This window comes from Oncorhynchus kisutch, linkage group LG23 (assembly GCF_002021735.2).
Source record: "Oncorhynchus kisutch isolate 150728-3 linkage group LG23, Okis_V2, whole genome shotgun sequence".
In the NCBI taxonomy this organism is placed as follows: Eukaryota; Metazoa; Chordata; class Actinopteri; order Salmoniformes; family Salmonidae; genus Oncorhynchus; species Oncorhynchus kisutch.
The window spans coordinates 43,166,211-43,183,213 of record NC_034196.2 but is presented as its reverse complement, the minus strand read 5'-3'; the positions used below and the strand labels follow the sequence as shown (position 1 = coordinate 43,183,213).

Sequence of the window (17,003 nt, the reverse complement as noted above, 5' to 3'; positions counted from 1 at the left end):
CCCCTTGTGAGACCATATGCTGGTGCGGTTAGCCCTGGGTTCCTCCTAATGCAAGACAATGCTAGACCTCATGTGGCTGGAGTGTGTCAGCAGTTCCTGCAAGAGGAAGTCATTGATGCTATGGACTGGCCCGCCCGTTCCCCAGACCTGAATCCAATTGAGCACATCTGGGACATCATGTCTCGCTCCATCCACCAACGCCACGTTGCACCACAGACTGTCCAGGAGTTGGCGGATGCTTTAGTCCAGGTCTGGGAGGAGATCCCTCAGGAGACCATCCGCCACCTCATCAGGAGCATGCCCAGGCGTTGTAGGGAGGTCATACAGGCACGTGGAGGCCACACACACTACTGAGCCTCATTTTGACTTGTTTTAAGGACATTACATCAGCCTGTAGTGTGGTTTTCCACTTTAATTTAGAGTGTGACTCCAAATCCAGACCTCCATGGGTTGATACATTTGATTTCCATTGATAATTTGTGTGATTTTGTTGTCGGCACATTCAACTACGTAAAGAAAAAAGTATTTAATAAGAATATTTCATTCATTTAGATCTAGGATGTGTTATTTTAGTGTTTCCTTTATTTTTTTGAGCAGTGTATTTTTTGTTGTACCTTTATTTAACTAGGCAAGTCAGTTAAGAATAAATTATTATTTACAATGACGGCCTACCGGGGAACAGTGGGTTAAACTGCCTTGTTCAGGGGCAGAACGACACATTTTTACCTCGTCAGCTCTGGGTTTCGATCCAGCAAGCGTTCAGTTACTGGCCCGACGCTCTAAACACTAAGCTACCTGCTGCCCCAGGTAGAACACACAACCTTCCATTACCTATCTCCATCAGCTATCTCCATCAGCCATCTCCATTACCTATCTCCATTACCTATCTCCATTACCTATCTCCATTACCTATCTCCATTACCCACCTCCATCAGCCATCTCCATCACCTATCTCCATTACCTATCTCCATTACCTATCTCCATCACCTATCTCCATCACCTATCTCCATCAGCCATCTCAATCAGCCATCTCCATTACCTATCTCCATTACCTATCTCCATCACCTATCTCCATTACCTATCTCCATTACCTATCTCCATTACCTATCTCCATCAGCTCTGTGAAAGTATCTTTCTTTTCTAAGATGTCGTTGAGCAGTTTGATCTTGATGCTTCCGTTGATCAGCTGGTTACAAATGACTTTGAAGGATGAGATTGCTTCAGTAATTTTGACCGTGGCTTCTTTAGAGAGCTGCTCAATCAGCTTTTCATCAGCACCTAAACGACACACCAAGAACGACACACCAAGAACGACACACATTACATTTTTAAGTGTTTGAATGGAGGAATTGTTTGAGCTACACGATGCTTAAAATAGGAAAGTGTAAGTACCATGCAGTTCAAATATATTTTGGGCTGCAGTCCAAGTCATGAGGTGTTGAAAGACCACCTCGTCCTTGTTTCCATGGTTATCTCTTGGCCAGGTTTTCTGGATTATGGCTGAGATGAGTTTCCCAAACTTCCTGTTAATCTGAAACCTCTCAAAGAGTTTCCCCTCTGATTTACTCTGTGTGAGAAAAATCCTTAAAATTACATTAGTTCAAGATCATTTTCCATTTTTATGCAGCATGTGCATAAGGCTACATTGAATCATTCATGTAACTGCCAAAATAAAGGAACCCCCCCCCCCCCCACTATAGTGTTTAATAGGGTGTTGGGCCACCATGAGCTGCCAGAACAGCTTCAAAGCACTTTGGCATAGATTCTACAAGTGTCTGGAACTCTATTGGAGGGATGTGACACCATTCGATGGTGGAAAACGCTGTCTCAGGCCCCACTCCTAAATCTCTCATAAGTGTTCAAATTGGGGTTGCGATCTGAAGACTGAGACGGCCATGGCATATGATTTACATCGTTTTCATGCTCATCAAACCATTCAATGACCCCTCGTGCCCTGTGGATGGGGGGGGGGGGGGGCATTGTCATCCCGGAAGAGAACACTCCCATCAGGATAGAAATGTGTATTTATTGGCATTTACCTTGGCCTCTAAGGGGTTGAGTGGAGCTAAACCATGCCAGGAAAATGCACTCCACACCACAACAGAGCCCGCCAGAAAACCATTTACTCAAGTGTTTCTATTATTTTGGCAGTTACCTGTATTTATTACCAACAAAAGTATTCCTGTAAGCATTAGGCCCCAAAAAGTGGGGCGGAAATATGAGTATTTAAAGGTTTCCATGTGTTTCCATGTGGACTACCTGAGGAGTACTCATACCTGGCACAATGAGGGGACAGCTTCAAGAGCACATTTCTCAATACTACAAGTCATGTTAGGATGACAGTTATCCAGCTCCTCCATCTTTGAGCAGTATATCTCTATTTGATCCAGAGAGGAGATCTGAAAATGTGATTTTAACAAATCAAAACATCTCCACTGGACACAAATAATAATAATAATAAGAGTTAAAATCAATGCTCTTTGTAGCAGTTCCACACCTGTTTAAGTTTGCCCTCTAAATCCGTACAGAAGGTTTGCCTCCATTTCTTGGTGAAATCCACATTGACAAAACTGAGAGAGATGATGCTATTCCACATCTGTGAATCATAACCAATAAGGGAGAGCATGTGGTTAATAAGGAGAGCATGTGGTCAATAAGGAGAGCATGTGGTCAATAAGGAGAGCATGTGGTCAATAAGGAGAGCATGTGGTCAATAAGGAGATCATGTGGTCAATAAGGAGAGCATGTGGTTAATAAGGAGAGCATGTGGTTAATAAGGAGAGCATGTGGTTAATAAGGAGAGCATGTGGTTAATAAGGAGAGCATGTGGTTAATAAGGAGAGCATGTGGTCAATAAGGAGAGCATGTGGTCAATAAGGAGAGCATGTGGTCAATAAGGAGAGCATGTGGTCAATAAGGAGAGCATGTGGTCAATAAGGAGAGCATGTGGTCAATAAGGAGAGCATGTGGTTAATAAGGAGAGCATGTGGTTAATAAGGAGAGCATGTGGTTAATAAGGAGAGCATGTGGTTAATAAGGAGAGCATGTGGTCAATAAGGAGAGCATGTGGTTAATAAGGAGAGCATGTGGTTAATAAGGAGAGCATGTGGTTAATAAGGAGAGCATGTGGTTAATAAGGAGAGCATGTGGTTAATAAGGAGAGCATGTGGTTAATAAGGAGAGCATGTGGTTAACAAATCAACGTACAATAATTATTTTTAAATGTAATTTTAAAAAACTGCCATGCGACAACATACGGCATTAACGAATCTGACATGAACTTATTAATACAGTAACTATTTATTTAATGATATAATTTATTTAGCATGTATGACCCCTTTCTAATGTCTTATAAGATAATTCCTGACTAAATAGCAGCTGTTTTGAGTCAGTTGAAATGTTACCACAAAGAGAGACGTAAATCCTTATTATAAGACAATATTAGAAAGGCTCATACATGCATACAATGTTTTGTCATACCCGTGGTATATGGTCTGATATACCACGGCTGACAGCCAATCAGCATTCAGGGCTCGAACCACCCAGTTTATAATATATATATATATATATATTTTTTAATGATATTATTACATGCGATGTGACACAGCTGCACGCAAGTGAACTGTTACCGCATTAGCAATGTAGCTTCTTATTGAAAAAATGCTTGGTTCATAATCTGTGCAATTAAAAAGTTGAGTAATTCTCTCACCTTGATCTCTGAGGTTTCGCGCAACTTGTCTTTGAAGGTCGTACTGATCCAGGATCTGACGATGTCGATTGACTCGGACAGCAGCCTCAGATTCTTTGAGCGGATATTGTCTTCTCCCTCATCACATGTCTTTAAAAAAAAAGAAGTCATTTTCAAAATTACATTCCATTTTTTTTTTTTTTAATTTAAAATCTTAAATCACACATCTCTCTGAAAATGATTACATGACTCGTGTAATCATTTGAGGAATCACAGATCTCATGTTAGGATTTTACTCTTAGGAACCCACAAGAATTAGTTCAAAACAAGTAAATCATATCCTTTTTGTTTAATTTTTGTTTATAAGAAAACGTGATTAATATTGAGATTGTATGGTATCCTTGTATACAAGCCACCAATAAATTTGACAACCAGGTTTCATGAACACGCCCCACCCCCCCCGTGGTTCTAGAACATGTCAAACTAAATCTATTACTCTATAGTCTACATAAGGTCTCGTAATTACTGATTGGCAGTAGGAAATCTTAATGGCTGTGTTCGAAATCTGTCTTGTCTACTACAGTACATACTTTACTGTTCAGTAAAAAAACAAATGCAGTAAACAACACATATCAACAACACTGGCATCCTGAGAATTCCTCATCTACTTTGCACATTCTTCCATTGCAAAACTACCATTCCAGTATTTTACTTGCTATATTGTATTTACTTTGCCATTATGGCCTTTTTTTGCCTTTACCTCCCTTCTCACCTCATTTGCTCACATTGTATATAGACTTGTTTATACTGCATTATTGACTGTATGTTTGTTTTTACTCCATGTGTAACTCTGTGTCGTTTTATCTGTCGAACTGCTTTGCTTTATCTTGGCCAGGTCGCAATTGTAAATGAGAACTTGTTCTCAACTTGCCTACCTGGTTAAATAAAGGTAAAATAAAAATAAAAAAATAAAATCTAATGCAGAACTGTGTTGATTCTCACACAGTGAGAATTGGGTACAGCGCGTCTCCTTATCTCATTATTTGCTTATCAGCGGTTGTTAAACATGTGAATCTGGAAAGACCATCGTCTTTTTTAAAGTGTGCAGCGAATTTGAGTATTCGTACATGGCCATAGTCTACATCCCATTAAGTCTAATACTAGGAACACACAATGCGATTTTTAAGAGACCGGTGCCAATGGTTTAGGTTTAAAGACACTGGTTCCATTACCTCAGAGAGTCAAGACTGCTGAGGATATATCCTATGATTTATTTATGCAATAAGCTCCCGATGGGGTGTGGTATATGGCCAATATACCATGTGTAACGGCTGTTGTTATGCACGATGCAGCACGGAGTGCCTGGACACAGCCCTTAGCCGTGGTATATTAGCCATGTATCACAAACCCCCGAGGTGCCTTATTGCTATTAGAAACTGGTTACCAATGTAAATTAGAGCACTACGAATGTTTTGTCATACCCGTGGGTATATGGTCTGATATACCACGAGTGTCAGCCAATCAGCATTGTTCCAGGACTGGAACCACCCAGTTTATAATATATATTTTATGATATTATTACATGCGGAGTAATGCAGCCATGTAACATAACATGGGACACTGCCTGACATTAGGTTAGTCGATCTAGCTGGTCTGTCATATTATAATAGAGACAGTAGATCTAGCTGGTCTGTCATAATATAATAGAGACAGTGGATCTAGCTGGTCTGTCATATTATAATATAGACAGTGGATCTAGCTGGTCTGTCATATTGTAATAGAGACATAGACAGTAAATCTAGCTGGTCTGACATATTATAATAGAGACAGTAGATCTAGCTGGTCTGTCATATTATAATAGAGACAGTAGATCTAGCTGGTCTGTCATATTGTAAGAGACAGTAGATCTAGCTGGTCTGTCATAATATAATAGAGACATAGACAGTAAATGTAGCTGGTCTGACATAATATAATAGAGACAGTAGATCTAGCTGGTCTGTCATAATATAATAGAGACAGTAGATCTAGCTGGTCTGTCATATTATAATAGAGACAGTAGATCTAGCTGGTCTGTCATATTATAATAGAGACAGTAGATCTAGCTGGTCTGTCATATTGTAAGAGACAGTAGATCTAGCTGGTCTGTCATAATATAATAGAGACATAGACAGTAAATGTAGCTGGTCTGACATAATATAATAGAGACAGTAGATCTAGCTGGTCTGTCATATTATAATAGAGACAGTAGATCTAGCTGGTCTGTCATAATATAATAGAGACAGTAGATCTAGCTGGTCTGTCATAATATAATAGAGACAGTAGATCTAGCTGGTCTGTCATAATATAATAGAGACAGTAGATCTAGCTGGTCTGTCATATTGTAATAGAGACAGTAGATCTAGCTGGTCTGTCATATTATAATAGAGACAGTAGATCTAGCTGGTCTGTCATATTGTAAGAGACAGTAGATCTAGCTGGTCTGTCATAATATAATAGAGACATAGACAGTAAATGTAGCTGGTCTGACATAATATAATAGAGACAGTAGATCTAGCTGGTCTGTCATAATATAATAGAGACAGTAGATCTAGCTGGTCTGTCATAATATAATAGAGACAGTGGATCTAGCTGGTCTGTCATAATATAATAGAGACAGTAGATCTAGCTGGTCTGTCATAATATAATAGAGACAGTAGATCTAGCTGGTCTGTCATAATATAATAGAGACAGTAGATCTAGCTGGTCTGTCATAATATAATAGAGACAGTAGATCTAGCTGGTCTGTCATAATATAATAGAGACAGTGGATCTAGCTGGTCTGTCATAATATAATAGAGACAGTAGATCTAGCTGGTCTGTCATAATATAATAGAGACAGTAGATCTAGCTGGTCTGTCATTATATAATAGAGACAGTAGATCTAGCTGGTCTGACATAATATAATAGAGACAATTCAACAAGTGAATTGTTCAAAATCATTCGAATACCGGACAGTATATTGCCAGCATTGTTTTATATATTGTTGTTGTAAAAGAGAACCGTCAGGTCGTCAAGGTTGTTTTTGTCACAGAGAATGTGTTCTCCATAACCTTCCCGATTAAATAATGGTAACAGTAAATATCATTTCTACATACCTTGGACTGGGAAAAGTTTGATACTGAGACTAACAAGCTCACGCAGTCTACAGGGATGGCTGTGAATTTTGAGGATCGACCTCCATTGCATATCTTCTTCAGCAGTTCCACTGTTGTTGCCAAGCACTCACTCCCATAACCATCATTGAAACAACTGCAAAAAAACAAAACAAAAAAAAGATGTGTAGTTTACAACTATCAACTGTCAATATTGAAACAAACTCATTAGACAAGTATGTCAAATCACCTGTATTTTTGCTCTTTAAGATGGTTTTGAATATGTGAAAGAGTGGCAGTGAAATTCTGTAAAGTATAAAAAATAACATTGAAGTTAGTACCATTCTTGGTGCGTTACCTTAGTACGATACAATGTCTTCAACTACAGTAGTGATTTGAACTCACCCCGTTGTTGCTGGTGGTTACACTCACAGGAGCCTTCACAGTAAAAACAAGAAGTATATCCAGGAGCTCAACTTTGACAATGGAGCTGTATTCTACCAGATCCTCTACGGTCAGTAGACACATCCAGGAACGGTTCGCTAGTCTGTCCATCTCCACTAAATGTCCATTGGCTTTAATGAGATTCAACATGGTTCTACAAATGGAGGAGGTAAGGGTTATTAGCAACGTCCGTCCCCCCGCCCCACAAAAAAAATAAAATGTAAGAGGACTAAACTAAGCTAAGTAAAGGATGCACTTTAGTCTGGTGATTTAGTCTGGTGATTTAGTCTGGTGATTTGGGGCTAATTCCATTTCAATTCAGTGAATTCACTAGGCCTAAACAGATTCTAATTCACATTTTTCCTCAATGGTTTTCTATGAGACAAAACATTTAAATGAGAATTTCAGTTTACAGACTGAATTCGCCAAATTGAAATGGAACAGACCCCAAACCCAGATAGTCACAAATATTTGCCTACGTGAAATGGGAGAGAAATATGGTACCTGCTTTCGTTGCTGTTCTGTGACGTGTTGGTCACTTTTTGCAGACCTGCCCAAGTATTTTGCAGACCTGCCCAAGTCTTGCAACTTGGTGTGATTGTGACAGGGATTGGTTCAAAGGGTTTGGAGGAACCTTTGAGGAGATGGAGCATGGGAATCACTAGAATCCCCTCCTCCTTCGCAATGTCTATCAGTTTCTCCAACAGGTCTGGCAATCTGTTTAGGAGAGAAGTAATGTCACCAACAGCTCTGGCAATCTGTTTAGGAGAGAAGTAGTGTCACCAACAGCTCTGGCAATCTGTTTAGGAGAGAAGTAATGTCACCAACAGCTCTGGCAATCTGTTTAGGAGAGAAGTAATGTCACCAACAGCTCTGGCCATCTGTTTAGGAGAGAAGTAATGTCACCAACAGCTCTGGCCATCTGTTTAGGAGAGAAGTAATGTCACCAACAGCTCTGGCCATCTGTTTAGGAGAGAAGTAATGTCACCAACAGCTCTGGCCATCTGTTTAGGAGAGAAGTAATGTCACCAACAGCTCTGGCCATCTGTTTAGGAGAGAAGTAAATGTCACCAACAGCTCTGACAATCTGTTTAGGAGAGAAGTAAATGTCACCAACAGCTCTGGCAATCTGTTTAGGAGAGAAGTAATGTCACCAACAGCACTGGCAAACTTTTTAGGGAGAAGTAATGTCTATGTGATGCGTAAAGACATTTATGCCTAGATTACATGTTGAAGCCAATTACAACAATGTGGACTAGAAACAAGCCAAACCTATTTAGCATAATGCTATTTACAAATTAGCCTATCAATCCACACTGGGCTAGGATGAGAATAATCCTGACCCTTCAGCCAAATTGGAGTTAATCTACACAATTTGAGACAACGGCCAGCAATATTAAGCAATAGGGAACAATGGAGATCGTTGATTGGTCAGTGAGTGGTCAAGCCCTTCATCACACCTAACTTATTTATTCATCAAAAACCTTTTCATGCCACCAGCAGCTATTCCGCCCATGATTCTCACTGTGAAAATAACTCAAATATTTCTGACACTCCTGGACCTGAATCGCTAACTCCAGTATCAAAGGGAAATTAAAAAAATAAAAACACTACCGGTCAAAAGTTTGGAGTCACTTAGAAATTACCTTGTTGTTAAAAGAAAAGTTTAAAAAAATGTTGTCCATTAAAACAACATCAAATTGATCAGAAATACAGTGTAGACATTGTTAATGTTGTAAATTACTATTGTAGTTGGAAACGGCTGATTTTTTATGGAATATCTACGTAGGCGTACAGAGGCCCATTATCAGCAACCATCACTCCTGTGTTCCAATGACACGTTGTGTTAGCTAATCCAAGTTGATCATTTAAAAAAGGATAATTGATCATTCAAAAGCCCTATTGCAATGATGTTAGCACAGCTGAAAACTGTTGTTCTGATTAAAGAAGCAATAAAACTGTCCTTCTCTAGACTAGTTGAGTATCTGGAGCATCAGCATTTGTGGGTTCGATTACAGGCTGAAAATGGCCAAGAACAAAGACCTTTCTGCTGAAACTCGGCAGTCTATTCTTGTTCTGAGAAATGATGGCTATTCCATGCGAGAAATTGCCAAGAAACTGAAGATCTCGTACAACGCTGTGTACGACTCCCTTCACAGAACAGCGCCAACTGTCTCTAACCAGAATAGAAAGAGGAGTGGGAGGCCCCGGTGCACAACTGAGCAAGAGGACAAGTAGAGTACAGTAGTGTCTAGTTTGAGAAACAGACGCCTCACAAGTCCTCAACTGGCAGCTTCATTAAATAGTACCCGCAAAACACCAGTCTCAATGCCTATGCTATTGCTATTATTGGTTCCCGTAGCCTATGCTATTGCTATTATTGGTTCCCGTAGCCTATGCTATTATTGGTTCCCGTAGCCTATGCTATTGCTATTATTGGTTCCCGTAGCCTATGCTATTGCTATTATTGGTTCCCATAGCCTATGCTATTGCTATGATTGGTTCCCATATCCTATGCTATTGCTGTTATTTGTTTCAATAGCCTATGCTATTGCTATTATTGGTTCCCATAGCCTATGCTATTGTGTCGGGGGGCTAGGGTCAGTTTGTTATATCTGGAGTACCTCTCCTGTCCTATTCGGTGTCCTGTGTGAATCTAAGTGTGCGTTCTCTAATTCTCTCTTTCTCTCTCTCAGGACCTGAGCCCTAGGACCATGCCCCAGGACTACCTGACATGATGACTCCTTGCTGTCCCCAGTCCACCTGGCCGTGCTGCTGCTCCAGTTTCATCTGACCTGAGCCCTAGGACCATGCCCCAGGACTACCTGACATGATGACTCCTTGCTGTCCCCAGTCCACCTGGCCGTGCTGCTGCTCCAGTTTCAACTGTTCTGCCTTATTATTATACGACCATGCTGGTCATTTATGAACATTTGAACATCTTGGCCATGTTCTGTTATAATCTCCACCCGGCACAGCCAGAAGAGGACTGGCCACCCCACATAGCCTGGTTCCTCTCTAGGTTTCTTCCTAGGTTTTGGCCTTTCTAGGGAGTTTTTCCTAGCCACCGTGCTTCTACACCTGCATTGCTTGCTGTTTGGGGTTTTAGGCTGGGTTTCTGTACAGCACTTTGAGATATCGGCTGATGTACGAAGGGCTATATAAATAAATTTGATTTGATTTCATATTGCTATTATTTGTTTCAATAGCCTATGCTATTGCTATTATTAGCCTATGCTATTGTATATAGCCTCTCTACTGTATGTAGCCTCTCTACTGTATGTAGCCTCTACTGTATGTAGCCTCTACTGTATGTAACCTCTCTACTGTATGTAGCCTCTACTGTATGTAGCCTCTACTGTATGTAGCCTCTCTACTGTATGTAGCCTCTACTGTATGTAGCCTCTACTGTATGTAACCTCTCTACTGTATGTAGCCTCTCTACTGTATGTAGCCTCTCTACTGTATGTAGCCTCTCTACTGTATGTAGCCTCTCTACTGTATGTCGCCTCTACTGTATGTAGCCTCTACTGTATGTAGCCTCTACTGTATGTAGCCTCTCTACTGTATGTAGCCTCTCTACTGTATGTAGCCTCTACTGTATGTAGCCTCTCCTGTATGTAGCCTCTCCTGTATGTAGCCTCTCCTGTATGTAGCCTCTACTGTATGTAGCCTCTCTACTGTATGTAGCCTCTACTGTATGTAGCCTCTCTCCTGTATATAGCCTCTACTGTATTTCACTGTCTTTTTACTGTTGTTTTATTTCTTTACCTACCTAATTGTTCACCTAATACCTTTTTTGCACTATTGGTTAGAGCCTGTAAGTAAGCATTTCACTATAAGGTCTACTACACCTGTTGTATTCGGCACACGTGACAAATAAACTTTGATTTGATTTGGAATACCTGATAATGACAAAAGAAAAACAAGTTTTTAGAAATGTTTGGAAATGTATAAAATACGAAATATCACATTTACATCAGTATTCAGACCCTTTCAGACCCTTTGCTATGAGACTCGAAATTGAGCTCAGGTCTCTCTACTGTATATATTGAACTCATCCTTGAGATGTTTTTACAACTCGACTGGAGTCGTGTTTCTCAATGAGTTGAAAGCATGTGAAGGCATCCAACTGGTATTTACAACTGGTAATTACCACCTTTCCATTTGGTTATGAATGCAGCATTAAACGCAACGGCCTTCTGGTCCATCCGCCTCTATATAAACCTGTAGGGAAATGTAACTGCCACTGAGTTATTGAATTGTATGTGAAGCATCCCATCTTTTGGTTTAGGCCAATAGCTGAGGAACTGTAATGTTAAAACAACACACTCACTTTTTGAGAAGTACGACGGGTTGTGTAAAATCGGTCCAATACTTCAGGAATTCGTCTTTAGGCATGTTGGGCAGACAGAGAGCAAAGCATAGACCAGCGACTTCTGCTTTCTCTAGTGGGATCTCATAATGTTTACTCATATACAGTACGATCACAGCGGCCTTCATTTGGTCCTGAAAAGTGGGACTCCTTCCCTCTCCCTTCTTCAGCAGCTGAGGAAGCACACTCTCCAGAATGAATTGTTTCAGCAGTTTTTGAACCTTGGAGTAAAAAACATAATGTTAGAAGACTGTTTAAGACATTTGTAAACGGCAATGCGTTTCTTTCTCAACTATTAAATCACGGTAAAACAGCATGTATTTTTCTATAAATCATTTGGCATAACGTCTATGCATTATCGCTGGTCTATGCATTATCGCTGGTCTATGCATTATCTGAATGCCATTATGTTTATTTAACAATTCTTTAAAAATAACTCACATCTTTGTTTGTTTGTTTTCTCATATTCTTGTTGATGCCTGCATACAATGACGGTTTCCTGTAAATCTGTTCAAATTGAATCAGTCGTTTCATGAAACAGTTGAGTTGAATGTCATTCCAGCTGTGAAGGAGTTCGAAAATAGTCTGAAGCATTATCTTCCCTGCGATTTCTCTGCCTTGGATTATTCTTTTGGACACATCCTTGGATGGCGAGGCACAGATAATGTCATCATACTGATGCCAAGCCCCTGTGGTGGGGTGGGGTGGAGGGGAGGAGGGGTGGGGGGGGAGGGGAGGAGGGGTAGAGGAGGGATGGGGTGGAGGGGAGGAGGGGTAGAGGAGGGGTAGAGGGGTGGAGGAGGTGTGGGGTGGGGGGGGATGAGGGGTGGAGGAGGTGTGGGGTGGAGGAGGGGTGGAGTGGACACAAAAAAAAAAGATGCCACTTTAGCCAACCCGTGTTTTATGTGATGTTCTTGGCAAAGCAGGAAAGAGACATTTTGACAGCACAAATAAGTTGATATGTTTTCAAAAATGGAATACTATGCACTTGACTAAAAACTAATTTCAACTTAGTTTACAGTCGAGTTTGACCTAAAATAGTTTATTTTTTATTTTTTTTAAAGTCTGAAGCTTATGTGTATGAGTGGGATTTTGTTCTTTACGCACAATCTCTGCTCTACTTGTTCAGCTGCCCAAACAGGCTACTCTGGCGATTTTCTGTGATGAATGGAGAATGGTGCTTAATAAAGCCAGATCAAAGCTGAATCTACAGAGCATTCAGAAAGTATTCAGACCCCTTGACTTTTTCCACATTTTGTTATGTTACAACCTTATTTTAAAATTGAATTGTTTGTTTTTCCTCATCAGTCGTCACACAATACCCCATAATGACATCACAATAGTCCATAATGACATCACAATACCCCATAATGACAAAGCTAAAAAGAAAGTGTTCTAAAATGGGATGAGCATCACCCAAAAGCTGTCATCTCATGTGTTCCAATTAAATGTAGCCATTGCAATTGAAAACAGTTGTAGAAATTCTACAAAACTCCTACCTTCCTCATCGAGTAGTTTGGTATTTACAGAAAGACTTCTTCTTCCGGTGGGATGTGTAGAATCAATGTACTCGTGCTCATACGTTGCCTTTTTGGAACTGTAGACAATATATTGGTATGGTATGGACACAGCTTGGTCAGTGACCAGGATTCCTTCGACTAAGAATCCATGCACTCCCAGTTCCCTGGAGAGATTGTAAGTAAACATGTAAAAACATTTCAACTTACACACATGGTGTTTTAGCCTATTTGATTAACCTGATGTATTTTCCGATATGTGCCACCCTGATTACCCTAGAAAGGGCCGTCCACAGGTCAGGAGTAACGACACTGAACGCCCTGTTGCCCCAGTTTCAATGCAGACCCGAGGCAGTGAGTGTTGGAGAAATATGGGTTCAACAGCTAGGTTTCTACGAACTTGTCCAGGGGGATTGTTTGGTCGACATTTAGACATTTTTCATAGAAAATAGATTTGCTTCCCACTGGGCAAAAAAAACTGGTTGAATCAACATTGTTTACACAACATTTGAACAACAACAACACTCAACCTAAATCCAATGAATTCACGTTTAGTTGACAACTCAACCAAATGTAAATCAAAGCTGGACGTTGACCTGACGTCTGTGTCCGCTGAACTGTCGCGTTGATAAAAACAGCTGGACGTTGACCTGACGTCTGTGTCCGCTGAACTGTCGCGTTGATAAAAACAGCTGGACGTAAATGAGTCACATCTAAAAAAAAAATCACATTTTCACCAAAATACTAGAATGTCGAACAAAGATGCAGTCGAAGTGTTTCCATTATCCAATGAAGCAAATTGAGCATTAAAGGCTGTCACCAAAATGTGTCATGTCTCAGGTAGCCATATTATTTGCCATATTCTAACAATTCTCATATGCCAACTTTTAGCCACGTTCGTGCCATGGTGAAAACTTCACACTCCTATAGATCTGAAACCATTGGGATGGTGAAAACTTCACACTCCTATAGATCTGAAACCATTGGGATGGTGACACTTCACACTCTTATAGATCTGAAACAATTGGGATGGTGAAAACTTCCCACTCCTATAGATCTGAAACCATTTGGAAACTTGCAACCAGCCAGTATCACCAAGCAAGGTCATCAATTCAGGCTTTCTTCAAAGTCAAGACAATCGTTGTCCTGCAAAGAAACATCACTTTTATAGTTTAAAAAATATATATATTTAAAAAAAATAAAATGATTTTGCCAGCAGTAGGCCTTTAGAATGTAATGTGGAGCGGATGGTTTTAATAGTTACATGATGACATCACGTGCCCCACTGTACCTTCAAAATGATTCGTCAATCAGCATTTATTTGAAAAAAAAACCCCACCAGAATTAGTCGCTGAAAAGAAAGTTAGATAAAAGAAAAACCCAACCGTCGAACAGATCAAATTTGTGTTGATCAAATTCTTATTTTCAATGACGGCCTAGGAACAGTGGGTTAACTGCCTGTTCAGGGGCAGAACGACAGATTTGTACCTTGTCAGCTCGGGGGTTTGAACTTGCAACCTTCCGGTTACTAGTCCAACGCTTTAACCACTAGGCTACCCTACACGTCAAAAATATTTTTTGGGGGGGCCGACATTGCTTGTGTGGAATAAACCTGCGTCATTGGAAACCTGACTACTTCTATTTAGTTTCTTGCCACTCAACATCACATCCTGTCCCAGGATTGGACTATATCTTTAAACATAACAAGGGTTATGACGTTAGGATGTGTTACATCACTCTTTATGTAGAATGAAATTACTTATAGGATTACTTTTTAGGGCAACACAACTGGGACAAACCACTAAATTCCGGTTGAACATACAGTAGACACACACGTGAAGCGAACCCACTTTGTCACGGTTAGCTCAACTGCATTGGATTCCCAGCTCCCCGTTTCCTCCCCTGCCCATATGAAAAGGCGATCCTCATTCTGGTCAAGATTGAAGTCCATTGAGAGGATGGCGTGGAAATAGATTTTAAGTCTCTCTTTTGCCGACACCTGCATTTTCCCTGTGTCTGTCCTGAAATGAAAACAAACAATAATAATCAGATGAGTATGATCTAAACCAGGGCTCTACAACCCTGCTCCTGGAGAGCTACCCTCATGTGGGTTTTAACTACAACCCTGTTCCTGGAGAGCTACCCTCCTGTAGGTTTTCACTACAACCCTGTTCCTGGAGAGCTACCCTCCTGTAGGTTTTCAGTCCAACTCCAGTTGTAACTGGGGTACAGGTGCATCAAAGCTGGGACTGAGAGATTGAAAAACAGCTTAGATCTCAAGGCCATCAGACTCTTAAATAGTCATTACTAACGCAAGAGAGACTGCTTCCAACACTGAGACCCAATCACTGGACACTTTAATGAATAGATCACGAGTCACTTTAAAACAATGCCACTTTAATAATGTCTTACTTGACTCATCTCATATGTATATACTGTATTTTATACCATCCGCTCGGCCGTCGCTCATCCATATATTTATATGGACATATTCTTATTCACCTCTTTAGATTTGTGTGTATTAGGTAGTCGTTGGGGGAATTGTTAGATATTACTTGTTAGATATTACTGCATGGTCGGAACTAGAAGCACAAGAATTTCGCTACACTCTCATTAACATCTGCTAACCATGTGTATGGACCAATAACATCTGCTAACCATGTGTAAGGACCAATAACATCTGCTAACCATGTGTAAGGACCAATAACATCTGCTAACCATGTGTATGGACCAATAACATCTGCTAACCATGTGTAAGGACCAATAACATCTGCTAACCATGTGTATGGACCAATAACATCTGCTAACCATGTGTAAGGACCAATAACATCTGCTAACCATGTGTATGGGCCAATAACATCTGCTAACCATGTGTAAGGACCAATAACATCTGCTAACCATGTGTAAGGACCAATAACATCTGCTAACCATGTGTATGGACCAATAACATCTGCTAACCATGTGTAAGGACCAATAACATCTGCTAACCATGTGTATGGGCCAATAACATCTGCTTACCATGTGTATGGACCAATAACATTTGATTTGTATCAACTTGGTTCAGCTTATCAACCAACTAATTATTAGAATCAGGTGTGTTAAAACCTCCAGGATGGTAGGAGATGGTTGGGGAGCCTTGGTCTAAACATATGCAGGTATGCAGGATAAGTATTGGGGAAGGGGATTTAAATAACCATGAGCATTGAATGACATCCGGTTTTAGCAGAACGTTTTGGAATGAATACCTTTTTGGAGGTGGACAAGGATACTTTTTATCCATAGTTCCAGAGTCATCACTGTTCGTGTCTCCTTTCCTATGGTCAGACTGCTCGACCTCCATGGCATCATCCTGTAGGCCAACACTGGAGGGGATGCTGTCTGTCTGTTAAACAAGTAACACAAGACACCTGTTAACGCTTAACTGTCCCTCAAGTGAAAATGACCAAATAGACCTCTCATTATAACTTTTATTGGGTCCATTATTCTTCACATTTTGTCATGAGGATGAGAAAAAATATTGCAGTTTTAAAGTAACTGTCCACTGAAAGTTAATATTCTGTTAACTCATACTCAAATAATGTTTTTTACTCATCCTATACTCATCCTATACTCATCCTATACTCATATGTGGCCAAATCATAAATTGGATGAAAATGTTATTTTTTAAATTTATTTTAACTTCACCTCAAACTTGGATCTCAAACAGACCAGTTCAAATTGTCACATGCTTCGTAAACAACAGAAGCAGACTAACAGTGAAATGCTGACTGATGGGTCCTGGGTAAACAACAGGTGTAGACTAACAGTGTAATGCTGACTGATGGGTCCTGGGTAAACAACAGAAGCAG

General features: G+C 40.3%; 1 protein-coding gene across 2 annotated transcripts in view; it reads right to left on the bottom strand.

Moving 5' to 3' along the window:
- The window catches only part of LOC109868077 (E3 ubiquitin-protein ligase rnf213-alpha), a 103,073-nt gene that overhangs the window by 66,788 nt on the left and 19,282 nt on the right, over positions 1–17,003 (bottom strand). For both annotated transcript variants that reach the window (XM_031802495.1, XM_031802496.1), the window contains exons 6-19: positions 16,401–16,537; positions 15,006–15,176; positions 13,138–13,322; positions 12,080–12,327; positions 11,600–11,859; positions 7,768–7,980; positions 7,225–7,417; positions 7,070–7,125; positions 6,823–6,976; positions 3,710–3,838; positions 2,498–2,596; positions 2,277–2,399; positions 1,393–1,567; positions 1,105–1,278 (exon numbers count right to left, since the gene is read on the bottom strand). In XM_031802495.1, coding sequence (XP_031658355.1) covers positions 1,105–1,278; positions 1,393–1,567; positions 2,277–2,399; positions 2,498–2,596; positions 3,710–3,838; positions 6,823–6,976; positions 7,070–7,125; positions 7,225–7,417; positions 7,768–7,980; positions 11,600–11,859; positions 12,080–12,327; positions 13,138–13,322; positions 15,006–15,176; positions 16,401–16,537 — 2,317 coding nt within the window. The remainder of the gene's footprint in view (positions 1–1,104; positions 1,279–1,392; positions 1,568–2,276; positions 2,400–2,497; positions 2,597–3,709; positions 3,839–6,822; positions 6,977–7,069; positions 7,126–7,224; positions 7,418–7,767; positions 7,981–11,599; positions 11,860–12,079; positions 12,328–13,137; positions 13,323–15,005; positions 15,177–16,400; positions 16,538–17,003) is intronic.